The sequence below is a fragment of the Myotis nattereri genome, assembly GCF_964212035.1.
Source record: "Myotis nattereri genome assembly, chromosome: 2".
Taxonomy (NCBI): domain Eukaryota; kingdom Metazoa; phylum Chordata; class Mammalia; order Chiroptera; family Vespertilionidae; genus Myotis; species Myotis nattereri.
The window spans coordinates 160,530,709-160,552,582 of NC_138076.1; the positions used below are offsets into that span (position 1 = coordinate 160,530,709).

At 45.0% G+C, this 21,874-nt stretch overlaps 2 protein-coding genes across 4 annotated transcripts in view; one reads left to right on the forward strand and one right to left on the reverse strand.

Moving 5' to 3' along the window:
• The window catches only part of CS (citrate synthase), a 37,008-nt gene extending 25,337 nt beyond the window's left edge, over positions 1–11,671 (forward strand). Inside the window, exons 7-11 of the mRNA XM_081084393.1 lie at positions 8,192–8,391; positions 8,902–9,031; positions 9,150–9,251; positions 9,609–9,818; positions 10,129–11,671. Coding sequence (XP_080940519.1) covers positions 8,192–8,391; positions 8,902–9,031; positions 9,150–9,251; positions 9,609–9,818; positions 10,129–10,299 — 813 coding nt within the window. The 3' untranslated portion in view covers positions 10,300–11,671. The remainder of the gene's footprint in view (positions 1–8,191; positions 8,392–8,901; positions 9,032–9,149; positions 9,252–9,608; positions 9,819–10,128) is intronic.
• Positions 11,672–12,574: 903 nt separating this feature from the next.
• On the reverse strand, positions 12,575–16,393 carry COQ10A (coenzyme Q10A; the record flags this gene model as incomplete). 3 transcript variants are annotated; one of them, XM_081084394.1, is made up of 5 exons in its annotated part: positions 12,575–13,396; positions 14,092–14,193; positions 14,428–14,620; positions 15,369–15,515; positions 16,066–16,393. In XM_081084394.1, 5 exons carry the CDS (start codon positions 16,197–16,199, stop codon positions 13,229–13,231), a joined length of 744 nt encoding a protein of 247 aa, XP_080940520.1. In that variant the 3' UTR covers positions 12,575–13,228. The 3 variants fall into 3 exon arrangements, with proteins under 3 accessions (XP_080940520.1, XP_080940521.1, XP_080940522.1); XM_081084395.1 differs by having other exon boundaries at positions 14,092–14,156; positions 16,066–16,199; XM_081084396.1 differs by having other exon boundaries at positions 14,428–14,650; positions 16,066–16,199.
• Between the last annotated feature and the right edge of the window lie 5,481 nt (positions 16,394–21,874).

Here is a 21,874-nt window from a genome sequence, read left to right on the forward strand (position 1 = left end):
CAGCCTTCGGACTGAATGGTCCTAGGTTGAATTCTGGTCAAGGGCATGTGCCGGGTTGGGGCATGCAGGAGGCAGCCAATCGATTATTCTCTCTCACTGATGTTTCTGTCTCTTTCTCCCTCTCCCTTTGTCTCAGAAATCAATCAATATATATATATATATATATATATATATATATATATATATATATATATATTTTTTTTTTTTAAGCTAAAAAAGACCTATAGTTCTTCGAAACTCATCTTTTAGAAACTTACCACCCAGAAGTGAGTTTCTACTTGATTGTCATGAGGAGAGAACAGCTTCTACTTTTTTTTTTTTTTAATCAATCAGCTGCCTCCTGCACACCTCCTACTGGGGATGTGCCCGAAACCAAGGGTACATGCCCTTGATGGGAATCGAACCTGGGACCCTCCAGTCCGCAGGCCGACGCTCTATCCACTGAGCCAAACCAGTTAGGGCCAGCTTCTACTTTTTAATGGATTCCTACAAGACACTCCCCAGGCATCCAAACATGCTGCATTGCTTCACGCTGTCCTTTGTTGAATCACTAAAAGGTGCTCCTCTGCTTGCTGTTGCCTCCATTTTAGCGTAGCCATTGATTGATTGTTCTACCATCATCTGTTTGTGAGTTGTCATCTAAGTTTGCCGATCTTCTGGAGAGTACAAGCTAGAAGTGATATATTTGTCACCCTTAGGATGTGTGTCTAATACGTTCACACTACACAAAAATTAGCACTGGGTTTTGGTGCTTTAGTTTAGTGGTGCTTGATGCTCTTTTTGCTGCTACATCTTGTATCTTTTTTAAAAAATATATTTTTATTGATTTCAAAGAAGAAGAGCACATCTTGTAACTCTTACTAGTAAAGGTCAGACATGCTATTTCAGGTCAGTTTTCTGTTTTGGTTAATTTAACCATGGACTGTTTAAGAAGAATTACATTATAGCATTCAGCTGGTTATTTCTGTTTAAAAATTTATGTTAAGTTTATATGTGATCTGAGTCTTTATTGGGATCATTGGTTCATCTTGTTTTTTCACATATATCTCAAGAGAATAATCTGCCCTAGCTGATTTGGTTCAGTGAATAGTGTCAGTCTGCGGACTGGAGTGTCCTGGGTTCGATTCTGGTCAAGAACGCATGCCTGGATTGTGGGCTTGATCCCCAGTTAGGGAGCGTGTAGGAGGCATCCAATCAATGGTTCTCTCTCATCAATGATGTTTCTATCTTTTCCTCTCCCTTCTTCTCTGAAATCAGTAAAAATACTTTTAAAAAAAGAATGATCTGCCTCCAGCATTTTTTCCATCACAGTTCATATGACTTTAGATAGTGTAACCTCTTGAGTTGAGTTAGGACTCTTTCTGTTTGGCTTAACTTCACTCAAGACCAGGAAATTACTACGATACAACCCACCTGTTTAATTGTGAAGTAGCCTTAAGTAAATGTTGAGTAAAATTTGGCAAGTAGCTGGCAGATCAAGTTTTGCTTATAATATCACCTTTTGTAAGGCCTATAACAGTATATGTAGGTTTTGAAGCCGTTTATAATCAAATCATCTTAACACCTAACAGCCCTTGAAAACATGCCAAATATACTTAAGTGCTTTATGTTCATCATCCAATTTAATCCTCAGCACAACCCTATGAGGTAGATGTTGTTCTTCCCATTTTACTAACTGGGAAATCTGAGGGTTAGAAAAATTAAGTAGAGAGAAGATTCAAATTTGAGTTTGCTCTACTCTGGGCTCTCTTCACTATTAATACTAACGTTTTTTTCTTCTGTGTCTTCTTAATGATTGATAGCTAAGTATTTGGCCAGAATTTTACTAGCATTAGAGATAGTGACTCTCGATAACAGTTATGGTCAATTTTGTTACCTTTATTCCAAACAGTTATGATGGTGGTGTGTTTGGTTTTTTTTAATATATTTTATTGATTTTTTTACAGAGAGGAAGGGAGAGAGATAGAGAGTTAGAAACATCGATGAGAGAGAAACATCGATCAACTGCCTCCTTCCTGCACATCTCCTACCGGCGATGTGCCCGCAACCCAGGTACATGCCCTTGACCGGAATCGAACCCGGGACCCTTCAGTCCGCAGGCCGACACTCTATCCACTGAGCCAAACCAGCTTCAGCGATGGTGGTGTGTTTTAACGTCTCTTTTTCCAAGGCTTTGTAGATAATGAGTTGGTACAAGCTAAAATAGCACTCCAATCTTTGCTTATTAAAGAGTGAATAAGCAAGAGTTCTCTGCCAGATTTTTTTATTATTATTATTGCTGTTTTATTTTTGTTTTTAACCTCTCTTTAACTGTACAGCATTGACCACTACAAAAAGGGTAAGGATCCCACACTGTTATACCTGATCTGATGCTTTATAAACTTCATCCTCACTGGTAGAAGGTGAAACAATCTCATTTTTGCAGTTTCATTATGATGTGGCCATTCATACATTCCAGATGATTTTGAAAGTATATACTTCACAGATACCAGTTTGCCTAGCCTGAGATCCTGTTCCTGTCATTCTGCCAGTGAATCTAGTCCAGGGGTGGGCAAACTTTTTGACTCGAGGGCCACAATGGGTTCTTAAACTGGACTGGAGGGCCGGAACAAAAGCATGGATGGAGTGTTTGTGTGAATTAATATAAATTCAAAGTAAACATCATTACATAAAAGGGTACGGTCTTTTTTTTTTTTTTTTTTTTTTAGTTTTATTCATTTCAAACGGGCCGGATCCGGCCCGCGGGCCGTAGTTTGCCCACGGCTGATCTAGTCCCTCAGAACTGCCTATCCTTGATGCAGGCTTTAGAAGTAACCTACTTCCTTGGGGGATTTAAATCTGCAAAGAGGTATAGTTAATAGTATGATTGTCATGTAAGGAATCTGAGAGCTTACAGAGTGTTAACTAAGTATTTCTTACTTAAAATAGCTTTTAGCCCAGCCAGTGTGGCTCAGTGGAAAGAGTGTCAGCCTGCGGACAGAAAGGTCCCAGGTTCGATTATCGGTCAGGGCACATGCCTGAGTTGCAGGCTCAATCCCCAGTGTGGGGCGTGCAGGAGGCAGCCAATCAATTATTCTCTCTCATCATTGATGTTTCTGTCTCTCTCCCCCTTCCTCTCTGAAATCAATAAAAAATATATTTTTTAAAAAATAGCTTTTATTTTGGCAGTATTCTAACTGAATTCTGGTGGCATTGACAAAATTCACTGAGTATAGATGACTTCATAGGAATTAACTCATTTAGGCTAGTTATTATCCATTTTACTCTTAGTTCCAATAGAACTACTGAAACCTCATGACTTTTTTAAAAATATATTTTATTGCCGAAGCCGGTTTGGCTCGGTGGATAGAGCGTCGGCCTGCGGACTGAAGGGTCCCGGGTTCGATTCCGGTCAAGGGCATGTGCCTGGGTTGTGGGCACTTCCCCAGTGGGGGATGTGCAGGAGGCAGCTGATCAATGTTTCTCTCTCATCGATGTTTCTGGCTCTCTGTCTCTCTCTCTTCCTCTCTGTAAAAAATCAATAAAATATATTAAAAAAATATATATATATATATATTTCATTGATTTTTTACAGAGAGGAAGGGAGAGGGATAGAGTTAGAAACATCATGAGAGAGAAACATCAATCTGCTGCCTCCAGCACACCCCCCACTGGGGATGTACCCGCAACCAAGGTACATGCTCTTGATCAGAATCGAACCTGGGACCCTCAAGTCCTCAGGCCAACGCTCTACCCACTGAGCAAAACCGGCTAGGGCATGACTTTTTTTTAAATGTTTTTATTGATTTCTAGGGAGAAGAAGAGAGAAGGTTAGAGAGATAGAAACATTGCTGAGAGAGAAACATCATCGATAGGCTGCCTCCTACACTCCCCATACTGGGGATCGAGCCCACAGCCCAGGCATGTGCCCTGACCAGGAATCAAACCAGTGACCTCTTGGTTCCTGGGTCAATGCTCAACCATTGAGCCATACCTGTCAGACCTTCATGACTTCTTGTAGGAGCCTTTAACCAGTTAGCTTGATGGGATAGCACTATGTAACACCAATCAGCAAGTATTTACTCCATGCTTTCTATGTACATGAAACTGGATAAAAGCCGCTGGTTAGAGCATCGTCCAATAAACCAAAGTTGTGGGTTTGATGCCTGGTAAGGGCATATACAGGAACCAACCATTGAATGCATAAATAAAAACAAATCGATGTTTCTATCCCTTCCCCTCTCTCAGGTCAATCAATACATTTTTTATATTAAAAAAACAAAACTAAACTAAAACCCTGTCTCTTCCCTAAAGGAACTTAAAATCCCTTTGAGAAAATAAATTTGAGCCATAAAAATTAAGCAAGCTTTTAACATCACAAAAAGAGAGACAACCAGCTACGTTTTTCTTAACAAATGAACACAACAAAACTATCAAATAGTCTTGCTTAAAAAAATTGAACCTGAATCTGCTCCAGCCTCTAAATCTAACTTTCAGTTTGTAGGAAATAGAGTTGACAGAGGAACATCACAGGTATATAGCCAGCAAACTCAGGGAAATTCTACAGAAGAAATGATCTGATTTCCCACAAATAAATTACAAATTTATTTCTTTTTTTATTATTTATTATTTATTTTTTATTTTTTAAAATATATTTTATTGATTTTCCACAGAGAGGAAGGGAGAGAGATAGAGAGTTAGAAACATCGATGAGAGAGAAACATCGATCAGCTGCCTCCTGCACATCTCCTACTGGGGATATGCCCGCAACCCAGGCACATGCCCCTGACCGGAATCGAACCTGGGATCCTTCAGTCCGCAGGCCGACGCTCTATCCACTGAGCCAAACCGGTCTCAGCATAAATTACAAATTTAAAAGAGACTTGCGCCCAGCTGGTGTGGCTCAGTGGTTGAGCATTGATCTATGAAGCAGGAGGTCACGGTTTGATTCCTGGGCAAGGCAAATGCGTGGGTTGCAGGCTCGATCCTCAATAGGGTGTGTGGGAGGCAGCTGATCGATGATTCTCTCTCATCATTGATGTTTCTATGTATCTCTCCCTATCCCTTCCTCTCTGAAACCAATAGAAATATATTTTTAAAAAGAGAGAGACTGGCCCTAACCAGTGTGGCTCAGTGGATAGAGCGTCGGCCTGCGAACTCAAGGGTCCCGGGTTCGATTCTGGTCAGGGGCATGTGCCTTGGTTGCAGGCACATACCTAGTAGGGAGTATGCAGGAGGCAGCTGGTCGATGTTTCTCTCTCATTGATGTTTCTAACTCTCTATCCCTCACCCTTCTTCTCTGTAAAAAAATCAATAAAATATATTTTAAAATAATAATAATAATAATAATTTTTTAAAAAGAGAGAGAGAGACTTGGGATGGTAAACACACAATACAGTTTACAGATGATATGTTGTGGAATTGTATGCCTGAAACCTGTATAATTTTGTTAACCAGTGTCACCTCAATAAATTCAATAAAAGTTTAAAAAGTGAAAATGAAGGAGAGCATAAGCGGGAACTTAAATTGAATACTGAGAAGATATTTAATGATACTGATATCATTAAATTAAATTTTAATCAGTAGGATAATGGTTTTGTGATTTGGGTTTATGAAGGATCGTTATCTTTTAGACATACATGCTTAAATATTTACATATTGAAATACATATATGATGTCTGGTGTTTAACTCAAAATAATTTGAGAATTGAGAGGGGGAAGTATGGTATAGGTCTGTGGTCGGCAAACTGCGGCTCCCGAGCCACATGCGGCTCTTTGGCCCCTTGAGTGTGGCTCTTCCTAAGCCTTAGGAGTACCCTAATTAAGTTAATAACAATGTACCTACCTATATAGTTTAAGTTTTAAAAATTTGGCTCTCAAAAGAAATTTCAATCGTTGTACTGTTGATTTTTGGCTCTGTTGACTAATGAGTTTGCCGACCACTGGTATAGGTGAAACAAAAGTGGCCAGGAGTTAATTGTTTAAGCTAGATGATGCTTGTTAGCTACATGGGCAGTCTTGTGTAAGTTACTCAACCTGGCCAAGCCCTAATTTCCTTATTTGTAACATGAGGGCTATGTTACCTTATAGGATTATTGTAAGAAAATAAATAAGTGCAAATAACATATCTAACACAGTACCCGCTATAGTAAGTGCTTAAGAACTGGAACCCTTGCCCTAGCCAGTGTGACTCAGTTGGTTGGATGTCATCCTGTGCACCAGGAGGTTGCCAGTTCGATTCCCAGTCAAGGGCACATGCCGGGGTTGTATGGGTTTGAGGCACTTTCGGGAGGTAACTGATCGATGTTTCTCTCTCACATTGATGTTTCTCTCTCTTTCTCTCTCTCTCTCTCTTCCTCCCCCTTCCACTCTAAAATCAAGAAAAAAATTTTTTTAAAGAAATCTATATCCCTCACTACAAAGACAAATCGTGTAGCTAGCCTATCAATATGCTTAGAGATAGCGTCCTCCCCCCCCCCCCCCCCCCGACCCCGCAAAGAGAAACAACTTTCTATCAGAAGATTGCTGAATTGCAACAAAAAGTTCAACTCTGCCTTTAAATAACAATTATACTACACAGCACCTATCCCTGGTTTCACTTTCCATGATTTCAGTTAACCGTGGTCCCAAAATACCAAGTGGAAAATTCCAGAAAATCAACAATTCATGTTTTAAAGGTTGCATTATCCTGCTGCATCCATTGGGATGTGAATCTTCCCTTTGTCCAGTGTATGTATCTTCATTGTTAGTCACTTAGCTGGCTGAGTTTTTGAGATATCGCAGTAACCTTCATTTTACTTAATAATGGTCCCAAAACATAAAGAGTAGTGATGCTGGCGATTTGGATATTCTAAACAGAAGCTATAAAGTACTTCGTTTAAGTGAGAAGGTGAATATGGCACAATAAAATATTTTGAGAGACAGACCACATTCATATAACTTTTATTACAGTATATTATTATAATTGTTTTATTAGTTGTTTATCTTTTCTGTCACTAATTTATACATTAAATTCATAGGTATGTATATATAGGGGAAAAACATAGTATACATAGGGCTAGATTCCAGTAGGGGGCACGCAGGAGGCAGCCAATCATGTTGTGCCTTCGATGTTTCTCTTCTCTTCCCTCTTCCTTCATCTCTCTCTAAAAATCAATAAACTATTCTTTAAAAAAAAAAAAAAAAAGGAAGCCTTTGCTATAAACTAACAGTTGAATACCAATGTTTGACCCTTGGCATATATGATGAGTTTTCTTTGAAAGAGGGAACATAAAATTAATTATTAAAACCTAGATTCTGCCCTAGCTGGTTTGGCTCAGTGGATAGAGCCTGCGGACTAAAGGGTCCCAGGTTCGATTCAGGTCAAGGGCACATGCCCAGGTTGCAGGCTCAATCCCCAGTAGGGGAGGTAGCTGACCAATGCTTCTCTCTAATGTTTTTATCTCTCCCTCTCCTTCCTCTCTGAAATTAATAAAAATCTTACCTAATAATAGACAAACATGTAAATTAACCATTCCTCCACTACGCTCACCAGCCAATCAGGAGAGTATGCAAGTTAGCCAAACAAAGATGGCTGTTAATTTGCATACGTACGGGCAAAGTGGCGGAGCGAAGACCGAAGCCTCCATCCTGACCGAAGGCCTGGGTCCCGGGTGCCGGAGGAAAACCGGTGCCATCAGTCAGGGGAAGGGAAGGCCTATTGCACGAATCTCTTCGTGCAATGGGCCTCTAGTATATTTAAAGAATAAAATCTAGTTTCTTAGCACATTCATTGAGGGCAAAGTCATAGAGGGAAAGAAAATGATTAAATATATATGGGTTCACAATATGACTGGCATTTAACTGAATGCTCTGAGCTTCAGTTTCCTCATCTGTAAAATGGAGGTCATTACATACATGGTAGAATTGTAAAAATTGGGAATAATGTTTTAATGTAGCAGTCGCCAACCTTTCAGACTTTGTGAACCACCAGTTGGTAACCGCTGTTTTAATGTGTCCAGAGTAGTATGAGTGAATCATCCAGTGCAGTGCCTGGGCCATAGTTATTCAGTTAAATCGTTATTGTTGTTATACTCAGTATATAATCACTCAGCATGTAACCATCAACCCAAATAGCCTGATCCTGGGCTGTATGGAGGACAAATAGCATTCCTGCCTAATTCTTTGTTGATAATTTTTTTTTCCTTCTCCATTTTCCTCTTCTCCCCTTCAGTTGATTTACGAAGATTGTATGGATCTGATCGCAAAGCTACCTTGTGTTGCTGCAAAGATCTACCGGAATCTGTACCGGGAGGGCAGCAGTATTGGGGCCATTGACTCTAAGCTGGACTGGTCCCACAATTTCACCAACATGTTAGGCTATACTGATGCTCAGTTTACTGAGCTCATGCGCTTGTACCTCACCATTCACAGGTGAGCTAGACCCAGCAACCATAGCCTGGATTAGTGGGAAATTTTAAGAAAAGCTCCTTAAAGGTCTCCTCATCTGGGAATAGGCAATAGGCAGCACAGTGATGGGAAAATGGTATAAGGGATGATACAAGGCAAGAAAGGGATCTAGTAAAGAAGGTTAAGAGGAGTAAGGAAGAACAAGATAGTGCTTCTAGCTGAGAAAGGTACTAGCTGCTCACATTAGGTTTTTCTCTAGCTTTCCAGGAGCTCCCTCTTCTGGCCATTGCTATTAAACCTGGAGTGAGAGCCAGGGAGCTTGGCACACAGGCATCATCAACCAGTACACAAAGGCGGGTAATGAGCTTGGGACATCTTTTACAAGAGCTTATGTGTAACTGGCTGGCTACAGGCTGGTGTACGCCCATAACTAGGCTAGTATATGACAATTAAGAACAACAAGGTCTGTGTTTCCATATCTGACCCTTTTTTCCCTTTTCTTGGCCTTGACTCTCCTTTCTTATTTCTCCACAGTGACCATGAAGGTGGCAATGTAAGTGCCCATACCAGCCACTTAGTTGGCAGTGCCCTTTCAGACCCCTACCTGTCCTTTGCAGCAGCTATGAATGGGCTGGCAGGGCCCCTACATGGATTGGCAAATCAGGTAAAACTATTCTTTTCCTGTCCCGTGTTTTTCTTCATCCCATGCTTTTGTTTCTGATCTTAGCGTTCTCCTTGGCATATGTATTGACACTCTTATTCCTCAAACCTTTTATCTATAGGAAGTGCTTGTCTGGCTGACACATCTTCAGAAGGAAGTTGGCAAAGATGTGTCAGATGAGAAGTTACGAGACTACATCTGGAACACACTCAACTCAGGGCGGGTAAGCTTGAGAAGTGGTCCTTAGAGAAGGAGCTCCCCCCGCCCATTAGTCTATCCCAGGGGTGGGCAAACTTTTTGACTCGAGGGCCACAATGGGTTCTTAAACTGGACCGGAGGGCCAGAACAAAAGCATGGATGGAGTGTTTGTGTGAACTAATATAAATTCAAAGTAAACATCATTACATAAAAGGGTACGGTCTTTTTTTTTGTTTTTTTTTTTTGTTTTATTCATTTCAAACGGGCCGGATCCGGCCCACGGGCCGTAGTTTGCCCACGGCTGGTCTATCCTGAAGAATTTAGAAAAGAAGAATCTCCACGAGAGAATGTAACTGGCTTTTCTCCCCCTCACTCTGTATAGGTTGTCCCAGGCTATGGCCATGCAGTACTGAGAAAGACTGACCCACGATACACGTGTCAGCGAGAGTTTGCTCTGAAACACCTGCCTAATGACCCCATGTTTAAGCTGGTTGCTCAGCTGTACAAGATTGTGCCCAATGTCCTCTTAGAGCAGGGCAAGGCCAAGAATCCTTGGCCCAATGTAGATGCTCACAGTGGGGTACTGCTCCAGGTGAGTCCTCTCTTCCCTGCTTTCCCTTTAGCTTTACCAAACACTACTGTTCCCTGCCACGCACAAAATCAATTCCCTGGTCAGAGCAGGGGCTCATATCTCTTTCCTTACCTTTTTGATCACATTGCCTATGGTTGGGGAGGTGTGGGCAGGAGGAAAGGATGCTCTCTTTTCAGAATCACAATTGCTATACTTTCCCCAGTGTCATTTCTGTCTAAGGCTGACTGGGTTAAGGTTTCTGTAATCCTGGATTTGTAAATGCCACTACCTCTGGGCCTTTAACAAAACACTTTTCTCTTCTCCCTTACAGTACTATGGCATGACGGAGATGAATTACTACACAGTGCTGTTCGGGGTGTCACGAGCATTGGGTGTACTGGCACAGCTCATCTGGAGCCGAGCCCTGGGCTTCCCTCTAGAGAGGCCCAAGTCCATGAGCACGGATGGTCTGATGAAGTTTGTGGACTCTAAGTCAGGGTAAAACTGGAGACGGGGGAAACTAACTACCAGAAGTGAGGGAGCTTCAAAAAAAGTATACTTTTGTTTTGTTTCAGGGGGCTTGTAAAGACTTAAGTTGTATCTGAGGCACTGGTAATAAGTTTGAGGTTAAAATATAAATTAAGACTTTAAAAAATGAAAAGTGACCCCTCTTTCCCTAACCAGCTCCTTTCCCCTGACTGGTATGAGTTGCCCATCAACTTAGGATGACCGGGACTAATGCATGTGGTATGGGTTAGATCTGGCCCCCACACCATCTCTAGAGCGAGAATCTGGCTCCTCTTTCCCTGGGTCACAGCTGATTGCAGAGAATCTGCAGTTGCTTGTTCTGCCCAGTCCTCATGGGCCAGCACACCAGGACTCTGCCCCTTCTGTTTCCAGAGGAATCATGTTGGATTATCAGCTGTACTAAGCCCTGTTGCCCTCTCCCATGTGCAGACACTTCCTGGCAGAACCTGTTGGTTGGCTGGACATGTTTGGGTAATTTTTTTTTTTTACGCCACCAGGTGACCATAAAGCCCATGGCACTTGTTGCTACTGGTACCCAGTGTCTGTTTCTTTCTTTTTAAAATTATCCCATAAAAATTAAGATCTGGGAGTGTTCTGTTCTCCACTACTTGAATACCTCCTTTGAGATTTTCTGTATGTGCTGGGCACCTCCAGCGGAGGGTGCTCTGGACCTGCTTCCCCTCTTTGTCCCTCCCGACCTTTCTGCGGATTGTAGAAACCAGTCTGAGATAGGGTCTTGCCCAGTCATTTGGCTCTATCAGTGCTTAAAATGAACTAAGTTTTTTAGCCATTACCCTCTGACTTTTTCTCCCTTTATTTCAGTACGCTGTGGGCCATAGACTAGGGATAGAGGAATGACCAGCATGATACCTTCATGGTCTTGATCCCAGGGATACTGGCACCTTTTTCTGAGCAGGAAAATGCTTTAAGTTTGGACATGGTCTCCTTTGAATATCAGGTCCTAGGGCTGAGGGCATTAAGAATGGTAAGCTTCCCTCCTCATCCCCTGCCACAAGGAAGTATCCCTTTATTTATCAAGGTCCTTACCTGCCTGCCCCATCCCCAAGAGCTCACAGTATAGTGTTGGTTTTAGAAGCCCCATCTGCACAGGTTTTCAGTGACTCAGAATGCTCTACTGCCTTTTCTTTAAGAAAGGACTGAAATACACTCCTGCTGTGCCTCCTTACTCCCTCACAACTCCTGCCTGTGTTTGTGTGGATCCCTAATCCCCAGAACCACGCTGTTCAGGTGGACACACTGTCTAAACCTGGGTAACTTGTCAAGTCATGATGCAGACTTCAGGTTGTTCTGTATAAAATGCAAAATAAATGTTTTTATTAACAATGCTTGAGCCTGCTATTATATAAGTCCTGGGAGAATCTATTATGAGGTAAGAAATCTGGCTGGCAAGATCCTGGACTTAAATGGGTTATAGGTTATCATGTAGATCTCTCTATTTTTAGGTAGGTTTGACATTTCCTTACCCTAATCTGAAGACAGGCTCCCTATGAGATTGCCAAAGGAGATTTCTGTCTTTTCTCAAGGTTAGAAGTCCTTGACCTTTAGCCACCATCCTTCCTAATTTTGTTGTAAGGTAGAACACTCAAGGACTTATAGCTGAGACAGCTGATTGCAGAGAATTCATCACAACTGCTGATGTGACGAATTCAAGGACACTGGTCCAGCCCACTAGGTGAAAGGAACAAGCTATGCCAAGGACAAATAGGAATGGAACAGCTAGCTCAGGGTGTGAACCACTAGAGTGCTCTGGTACTTCATGGAATGCCTATTCTTCTTTGCAGCCTCCCATAACTGTTCCTGAGGGCATCAGTTATATGGGAGGTCTGAGGCCAGATCATTCTATCCTGAGACTCCTGCTGCAACTGACCTTCTGAAAAAGTCTATTAATAGGCAAGGGAGTGGGTACTAGGTCCTGGCTTGTAGAATGAACTACTATAGTTAGCAGGGACACTATGTTCAAGTGGCCTGCACCTTCACTCCCCTCGGAAGGAAGCCATGACTTTCTTCTACTCTGCTATATCTGTCTTATTCTCTCAAACAATACCAAAAAGCCAAGCCCTGGCAAGGTAGCTTAGTTGGTTAGAGTGTTGTCCCAATATGCTAAAGTTGCAGGTTCCATCTCCAGTCAAGGTCACATACAGGAAACAACCAGTGAATGCATAAATGGGTGGAGCAACAAATCAATGTCTGTCTTTCTCAAGTCAATAAATAATTTAAAAAGCCAAATTCACATTGTCACAATTAATTTATTGACATTTTATAAAAACTCAGGCCAAGTGGAAGAATACGGTACATCCCAAAAGTATAACTCTGTTCAGTGCTTTTTTTTTTTTTTTTTTTTTCTCACCCCGTGGCACTGATGATAAGAAAGCCCCAGGCTCTCCACTAGCATGGAAATATTCTTAGAAGTGAGGTGATGTGATTTTAAGCTGTGGCCAGAGCTGTAGCATCCCCTGAGGCATTTCAAGCAAGCAAAAGTAATTGACCATCCAGTTCCTCTGTGTAGAGGAAAAAGCTCAATTTATTCAATCCTTAAGAAAAGTTGCTATTTTCCCTGGTCAGACACTAAGGTACCTTGACAGGGCTCAGGGATAACCACACAGTCCTAATTATAATTCAGTGTGAGAAGGCTGCAGGCATCAGGCTTATAGGGCTCTCAAGATGAGCCTGACCATTTCTTAGCATGTGTCCCTTCCATACCCCCTGCCTTTTCTTCCCCCAGCATTTCCAGCTAGCTTAGAGCCCGCTTTCTGGAGAACTGAGGGAAAACAGTATTATAAACACAGACTCTATCTCAGATTGGGGCAGGAGTCCATTGAAATAAATAAAAGAATTGGGTGGAAAGGGAGAGTCAAGGAGAAGCTAAGGAACAGTCTTTTGCCTCAACTGTGGTGCACCTCATGGAACATCAGTTCACGGGGTATGGCTGTTTCTGGACCAAACTTGGTGGCTGCCCGGCGCTCGAAGGCAGCAACATTCTTTTTGACAACCTCATCAAAAAACATGGAGGCCAGCTGGGAGTGCAGCAGAGAACGAAATTCAAAGGAAATCTGGGAATGGGTAAGAGACAGTCAGAAACTTCAAGATCATGTTGGGTAGTCCCTGGCCAAATGCAAGAACACTTACTCAGTGCCTTTTCTTCCCCTCCCCCGCCAGTTCCTTAGAGCCCCTCCAAAGCCCTAACTTAGGACTGAGCGCAATGTTCCAAGTTTGATAAAAGGTCAGATCTGTGGAAAGTGTCATTGACTTGGGAAGTCCCAAGTGCTAGCTGCATAAAGAATGACTGTCATGCCCAGCCGGCGTGGCTCAGTGGTTGAGCATCCACTTATGAACCAGTAGGTCACAGTTCAATTCCCATTCAAGGCACATGTCTGGATTCAGGCTCCATCCCGTGGGACATGCAGGAGGTGGCCAATCAATGATTCTCTCTCATCACTGATGTCTCTCTCTCTCTCCCACTTCCTTTCTCTCTGAAATCAATAAAAATATATTTAAAAAAATAACTATCATGTAGCCCTGGCCAGGTAGCTCAAGTGGTTAGAGCATTGTCCCAATATGCCAAGGTTACGGGTTCGATCTCCATCTGGCCAAGGCACATATAAGCAATCAATGCATACATAAGTGGAACAACAAATCGGTGTCTCCAAAAAATCAATTAAAAATTAAAAAAAAATAACTGTCATTGTACCTCAGCTCTGGCCCCATACCTAGTTGTATCCCTGTGTCATACAGGCTCCTGACTCACCGAAAAGTCCACAGTGCAAGTTCGGGGGTAGGCAGGAATACCAGGACTGAATCGCCAAATGGTCTCTAAGTGATTGAAGAGCTTGCCATCAGTGCAAACAGCCTAGAATAGGGCAGTCAGGTAGTTAAACATCATACATACAATGGAATGAAGTCTAATAAGTATAGGAGACTACAAGAAGGAATTGAAAGTCATTTCCCTTCTAATATTTTATTAGGGAAGTATTTGAGACATGGAGATAAGATTATTACAAGAAAGGCCAAAATAGCCCTTGAATGTAAAAATGCTAGAGAACACAAAAAACTTCCTGATCAATCTGTCTCAGACAGACCTCACCTTGACCATGTGAGGTTTGACGGTGGAAACAGCAGAGGTATAACGTTCCATGACAGGTGGAAAGCCGACCTCCAACTGGGCCTTCAGGTGACCTTTACGGCTGGATACCACCAAAGACTTCTTACACCATGGCACAAACTCACAGTACTCCTGGACATTGGAAACCACCTCGAACATCTCCTGCATGGAGTATCTGGGAAAAGGAATCGGAGAGGCCAAGGAACTGCCAGCTGGTTCAGGCTTCTCCCTGCCCGTGGTGCACTCCCCCCAGTACCTTTGCCCACTAACCATGCACCTTCAGGAACTAGAGATCCCAAATAAGCCTGAATGAATGACTTCCCAAAAGCAAGGGTACAAATTTTCATGATGTTAATGTTACCCTATGTTTCACAGTTTAGTTAATGCTTTTAATACCGATTTTTATCTTAAGAGGGATCATCTCAGAAGAATAGAGGTTGTCAATCATACAAGGACTCAAATCCCAGCTCTACAACTTAATGTAGCCCTAGGTACATGATCTGTGCCTCAGCTTTCTCACCTGCAAATCACAGGTAATAACAGTACCGAATTCATAGGTTTGTTGAAAGGATCAAATGAGAAAAATCTATGTAAAATACCTAAGCATCCTAACTGCTAGCAGTAGCAAGTGCTCAGTAAGCGTTAGCTATTTTATATTGTGCTCAGAATACATAAACTCAGGTCGGCGGAGAAATAATACCCTGTTGCCTTATGATACTGTCCAATTCTAGGCACATTTCACATTATGTACATGCAGGGCAATCAAGAAGGGGGGAGTTAAGGTTGGAAGACTGCAGGAGAGGATAAAGGATCAGCGATGGGCAGGGATGAATCTTGCTACCCTTACATTCTAACCTGGACACAGTTACTTGTTTGGAGGGGAAGGGAATGTGGAGGGATGCTGGACAGGGGCGGATGCTCACCCCATGATCCTACGCTCGGAGTAAGCCTTTCTCTTGTTGGTGAAGGAGGCAGCAAAGCCCATGAAGGAGCGGCTGGGAGGTAAGCCACCCTCCGCCGCCAAGACTTGGGCAGTCCTGGGTAAGAGGAGGCTGCAGGAAATCAGACATCTAAGCCCGAAAGGAAAGGAGAGACAAACGTCAGGTTTCTTTTGTGTTCAACCATTCCCAGGGGAAGGGGAAGAGGGCACATCCCAGAGGAAGGTCGTCCAGTCCACTTTTCCCCCAGCACCTGCTGCAGCCCGCCAGGCTCCCTGGCCAGACAGTCACGAGTGCAAAAGGTCGAGGGCGGCAGAGGACAGCGCCGCGGGAGGAGCCGGGAGAGCGCACGGTGCGTGCGAACTGCCCGTGGCCTCTGCCTGCGGGCTATGCTGCTGCTGAGAGCTGCGAAACTTCCTGGCTCCCGGGCCCCGCCAGGCCCGGGCACCCGCGAGCACGAACTCCGCGAGGGGCAAGAGCTGGCTGGGCACCCACCCCGGGGACCCCCCCTCCGGAGTAACTGGCGACCGTGTTCCCCAAAGCTGCGCATTGGACCCCGGGGTGTGGCCGCTGCCTCCCCGCGCCGCGCTAGCATCCCTGGGTTGCAGCCCTCCGCCGCGGAACTTCGGGGTCCTGAGCGACCCCCTCTCCGCCCGTGCGGCCGCCCGCGCCTCCCTCTCACCTCATTGGTCCCGGCGGTCGCGGAGGGCCCGGGGGCGGGGCCGGGCGCGCGCCCGGGCGGAGCGGGAGGCCGCAGCAGCGCTGGGCCGCCGCGCGCGTCCCGACCGGGAGCCGCCGCGCGCCCGCCGAGGCCATGCGCGCGACCCTCCCCAGCCCGCGGCTCTGACACCCGCGGCGCCCTCCTCACTCCAGAGGGCGCGGACGCCCGGCCGGTTCCGGGAGCGCGGGGGTGGCGCGGGGCAGCGGCTCCTCTCGCCGTGCTCCCGCCCGGGCAGCGGGGTGAGCTAGCACTGAAGCCGCGACCGCTGCTCCTGCAGCTCCCTGCACCCGCACGTCACGCGGTTGCCATGGCTCGGGACGGGCGAGGGAGGAAGCAAGGAGACTGGCGGCTTGTCGGGAGATGTAGTTCCACCCCCTGGCAGGAGCCGCGGCGGGTGTGCGAGGCGCTGCAGACGTGGTCCCGTGGCGCAAAGTCGCCCGCCCACGACCTGGCCAGTCTCAGGCCACCCACCGGACACATAAGCGCCAGGATGACTTCGTGAGCGTGTCAACAGCAGATACCTGTTGATCTCTTAGAGCCTTTATCATATTCCACCTTGCTTATAGTTAGTTCCATAATCCTATTCATCTTTGTAGTCGCTACAGCTCTATTAGTACGTGCTTAAAACCCTTGAGAAAGGAAATGAATCTTCCAGGCTCTGGGCAAAGTGTTTGCGTAGCTTTCTCCTTTAATATGTATTGAAAGAAGTCGAGGTGGAGAGAATCAGACTTACTTCTAGGGGAGAGATCCATCTTTGTCTGGAAAAATATACGTTTGATGAAAGGTGAGACCTTATGGGCAGGAGGAATCCAGGCAATGAAAGGTCACTGTACAGCTTTCCATCGTGATACAAGGGGGAAAATGATCGTGATAAAAGCGGGAAGAGCACCCGGCTGGCGTGCTCAGTGGTTGAACATCAACCTGTGAACCAGGTCACGGTTCCATTCCCCCCCCCCCCCGCCCCCGTCAGGGCACATGCCCAGGGTTGCGGGCTCCATCCCCAGTGTGGGTTTGCAGGAGGCAGCCAATTGATGATTCTCTCTCTCGTCATTGATGTTTCTATCTCTCTCTCTCTCTCCCTCTCCCTTCTCTCTGAAATCAATAAAAATATATTTAAAAAAATAAAAAGAATAGTGGTGCCCGATCTGGCCAGTGTTAAGTGGTTAGACTCTAACCGTTAGAGCATGGGCCCTGTGCACCAAAGGGAGGGTCATGGGTTTGATTCCCAGCCTAGCCAGGGCGAGTGCGGGAGGCGATTATATTTCTCTCTCTCTCCCTCTCTCTCTCTCTCTCTCTCTCTCTCTCTCTCCCTCTCTCCTTCTCTCTTTTCTCTATTTCCCTCCTCCCATTCCTCCTTTCCACTCCCTAAAAAATCAATAGAAAACAATATCCTCAGGTGAGGATTAACAACAAAAAAATAAGAATGGTGGTGCCTGCTGTTACAGTCAAAGATATTTATACTCCTCTGCTTTCTGAATCTTTAGTCACGCTCTTCACATTCAGGAAAGCTTTGTATGAGCAGTATTATGTGGGTGGGGTGAGGTGGGGGGGCATGTAAAATAATTAAAGACTGTGTTGCCTTTTAGATCTAATTCGCGTGGAAAAGAGAAATCTTGCCCAGAAACAGAGGCCTGGAAACAGATAGAAACCCTCCAACTCCCCCCACTCCTTGAGATTGACATTTATTTTGGGCTTTCCGCTGAATCTGGATTGATTTAAAGTTTGAGCCCATTTTATATGGAATTCATTGAGCAGGACTCCTCTCTTTGAACCCTGGCTTAGTTACCATTTTGTAAGGAAGGTGTTTTAATCCGTATTTTATATGTATATATAAAGCCCCACATTTGCGAATGATCTCATTTCTTTTTCTTTGCTAACATCTTCTTTTTCCCTCGTTACTTCCACCCCAACCAGCAGGATGCAGTACCTCCTTCCCGTTCAGAGATGTATTCTGGAGGCACACTCAGTGGGCCTGTGGCCTTTTCTGCTGTAGGCGGCGGGAAAGGCACCAGGTGTCTGGCCAGCGGGGTCAGGCCAAACCTGGGTCCAGCAACCTCGGTACTTGGGTTCTGGCTAGGAAAGGATTCAGAATCCAGACCCACACTGTAAGAGAATGTCTGTTGGGTAAATCACAGAGGTAGGAGAAGTAATTGCTAGAGGAAATGGGCTTAGGAGACAAGTTCCAGTGGTGAAGTGAGGGCCCTTGGAGCTTCGGAGTGAGGAAGCTAATGGTGCCTGGGGGGGGGGGGGGGGGGAGGAAGGGGGAGGCGCGGGCTCACTCCTGGGAGGAAAAGCAGGGAGGACCCTCTGTCCTAAGGGTTTTAAGGGCGGAGATTTTAGGGGCGGTCCCAGAGAAAGATCTTAATTGAATATTCAGTAGCTTTCCAGGTGTGTCCATTCAGCGCTGTGGTCTTCACTGATGGATTGGCTGCCTCCAGGACAGGGGTCATTATTCAGTGCAACTGGTCCTGATGTCGGCCGTAGCTGGTTTTGTTACTTACCTGGGCCAGGAGTTGAAATATAACTGAGGCACAGATGTTAACTTTAGGGAGGAAAGGTAAGGGGGTCCAACTGCATGACCAGCGAGCTTTATGCTAGAGGAGGAAAAGTCACCCAGTGTGCAGGTCCCACCCTACAATGCATTGTCGGTTGCTAAGCACCTGGAGCTTTCCGTCTTGGTGAACTTCTGTACCTGGCCCACTGCCCTTGCTCTGCGTATGTCTGTTTAACTGCCTACAACATTTCCAACCCCACTTTCTTGTCTAGTCCCACACCCTCTGACTAAGGGTTTACACACGTGAGACAGCTGCTTCAAGTGAGAAGGCAGGATCAGGCCAGATAAAAGACAGAAATGGACTGGGATACATGACTGAACTGTGACCTCATTAACATTGAGGTCATAATGTTATATTGTACCTTGTTATATTGTACCTTGCTGCACAATCCCCAAGGTACAATAGGCCTGCCAAGTCAATTTGCTTGTTGTACCCTACGAATTAGATTAGCTAATTACTGTCTTCTAAACGTTTCTTTCTTTCTTTCTTTTGGTAAATGACGGTATTTTACTGTGGTTTTAATTTACATTTTCCTATTACTGAAGACGAACTTCCTTTCATATGTGCACAGATCACTTGAATACCTACTTTTGTGAAACCTTGTTCAAGTCTGTTGCTCATTTCCCTGTAAGGTTGTTTATCTTCTTTTGTGACTTGTAGAATTTCTTTTTATATTTTATTTTTATTTTAATTTTTTTCTTTATTGATTAAGGTATTACATGTGTCCTTATAGCCCCAATTCTCCCTCCACCCCCTTAAACTTTTCTTAGTTAATTTCCTGTACTTGGAACAACCAATTTCTTGCCATTTCTCCATTGTTCTGCATTGATAACTTCCTTCAAATACTGGCTCAAAACACACCTCCTCCAGGAAGACCCTCCTGATTGAACCCATCCCTCAATAAAATGTCATGTAAAAGTACCATGTAACCTACATTCACTAGTTGTTTCATGTGTATATGTGTGTTCTTCTACTAAGTTTTAAGCTCCACCAAAATAGACACCATTACTTTTAAGTTTCTATCTCCAAACTAGCTGGTATAGTGCTGCACTCAATGGTGAGTTTTCAATCAACATTTATTAGAAGAATGAAAACAGTCTTAAAGAGAGGCAGGCATCTGCCTAGATTCACCCAAGTATAAATTCAGTAGTTGAATCCAGTAGGACTGTCCACATTAGAGGGCTTTGCCACCACCTCTGGCCTCCTCCTCCCCAACCCTGCGCACCTCCTCGAGCCCTGGAAGTATCTGTGTTACCTACATCGTATTCCTTTTTTTCCCTACTGGGAAATCCTCTTTCTGTGCTCTGAATAATATTAAAAATAACTCTTCTCGCCCTTCCTCCTCCTTCCAGCTGCCCAAAGAACCTGGCTGGCAACCTCCCTTGTTCACCTCCACTTCTGAGCCAGAACCAGGCACGTGACTCCAGTTCAACTCCTGACTGCCAGTTCCTCAGGTTACCGAGAGCTATTTCAGGCCACACAGGCCACATAGTCCCCTCCTCCCCATCCTCTGGGCCATATCCTAGCTTAGCCCTTCCTGGAAGGTCCCTCATATCCCACAGCCAAGTCAGCATGTCCCAACACCCATACCCATCTCATCTCCAGCTCCTGTCAGTTTCTACTTTTTCAGCCTCATCTTCATCATTATCGTCATCATCAATTATTTTTAAAAAATATATTTTTTATTGATTTTTTACAGAGAGGAATGGAGAGGGATAGAGAGTTAGAAACATCGATGAGAGAGAAACATAGATCAGCTGCCTCCTGCACACCTCCTACTGGGGATGTGCCTGCAACCAAGGTACATGCCCTTGACGGGAATTGAACCTGGGACCCTTCAGTCCGCAGGCCAACGCTCTATCTATTGAGCCAAACCGGTTAGAGCTCATCATCAATTATTAAGTGGCTGTTCCCATGTGCTGCTCTGCTAGAGCTATGAAGAATAATTTAATGTCTACTGTTGCCTTCAGAGAGCTCAAAATCCCTTTTTCATAGAAAAACAAACAAACAAACAAACAAACAAACAAACAATGTGAAGGCCTGTGTTGAAAGCAAGACTAGCTAACAAGGAATGTAGAATCCATTCTAAACTATCGGGCACTTGTATGTCAAAGACTGAAGTGAACAACAAAGGTGTGCAATTTAAATGTGAGTGCTACAGGGTAAAGTACGTGTTAACAACACCTAACAAAAGGGAAGTGTTAACAGGGAAGACTTCCCGGAAGAGCTAAGGTTTACATAATATTGTAAATTTTATTTCCAATATGGTAAAAAAAAAAAGTATTTTAAAAGTATATAGTGATAGATACATTTTCCTCTTATTTTTATTCCCTGTCTCCCAGTTTCTCTCCAGGAAAAAGCAGTGGTACCAGTGTCTTGTGTATCTTTCTGGTGGAATCAAGATATTGACAGCAATGCGGGGGCATAGCTTGTTGGAGAGCTAGGGAGGGCTTTTATATCTATTCCTGACAGGAGCCCAACTGCTACCCTTCTTCCTGCGTGTGCTCCCTTCTCGGGCCACACCTACTGGGTTGCCGAGCTCTGAACAGGACCCTTAGTTACCCTGTATAAGTTGTACCAATTTTTCAATATCCATTTTTCTTCCCTCTTTTTCCCCGCCTGGGCTGGGCTGCCCTGCGTCCAGGTCTTCCCTGATTGGCTGCTCTCTGGCCTCTCCGCGGAGGAGGGGCAGCACCCCACCCTTTTCGGGGTAGAAACGTTTGCGTCTTTGAAAGTGTAACCAACACCCTCCTGCCTGGCCCTGGCAATGTGGCCATTAGGGGGTGGAGAAGGGCCCCCTCTGTTGGCTTTGGAGGCCTTCAGACCCTCCCAGCCTCTTTGGGGTGGGGGTGGGGGTTCGGCGGCAGCAGATTCCCTGGGATTTCTCTCTGAAGTTTGAGCACTTTTGCTACTTCCTCTCTACGCAACTCCTGTCACCACTGGTGGATTTACGTGACTTCCCTTCCTCTGAAGCTATTGCCATATACAACCCCCAGATCTCCACGCCCCTGCTCCCCAAGTCTGGGGGGGGGGGGTTGGGGTGTGCCATCGCTGGCGAGAGGCGTTAGCTCCCGAGGAGGCCGTGGGCATGGTGGGCTGGGGCCTCGGGTTGGCGGGCGCCGCAGGGCCAGGGTCTGCGTTGCTGCTAGAGCCTTGGCGGGGAGCCGGGGCGGGGGGTGCGGAGGATCGGGGGGCCTGGAGGATGGGGCGCCGGG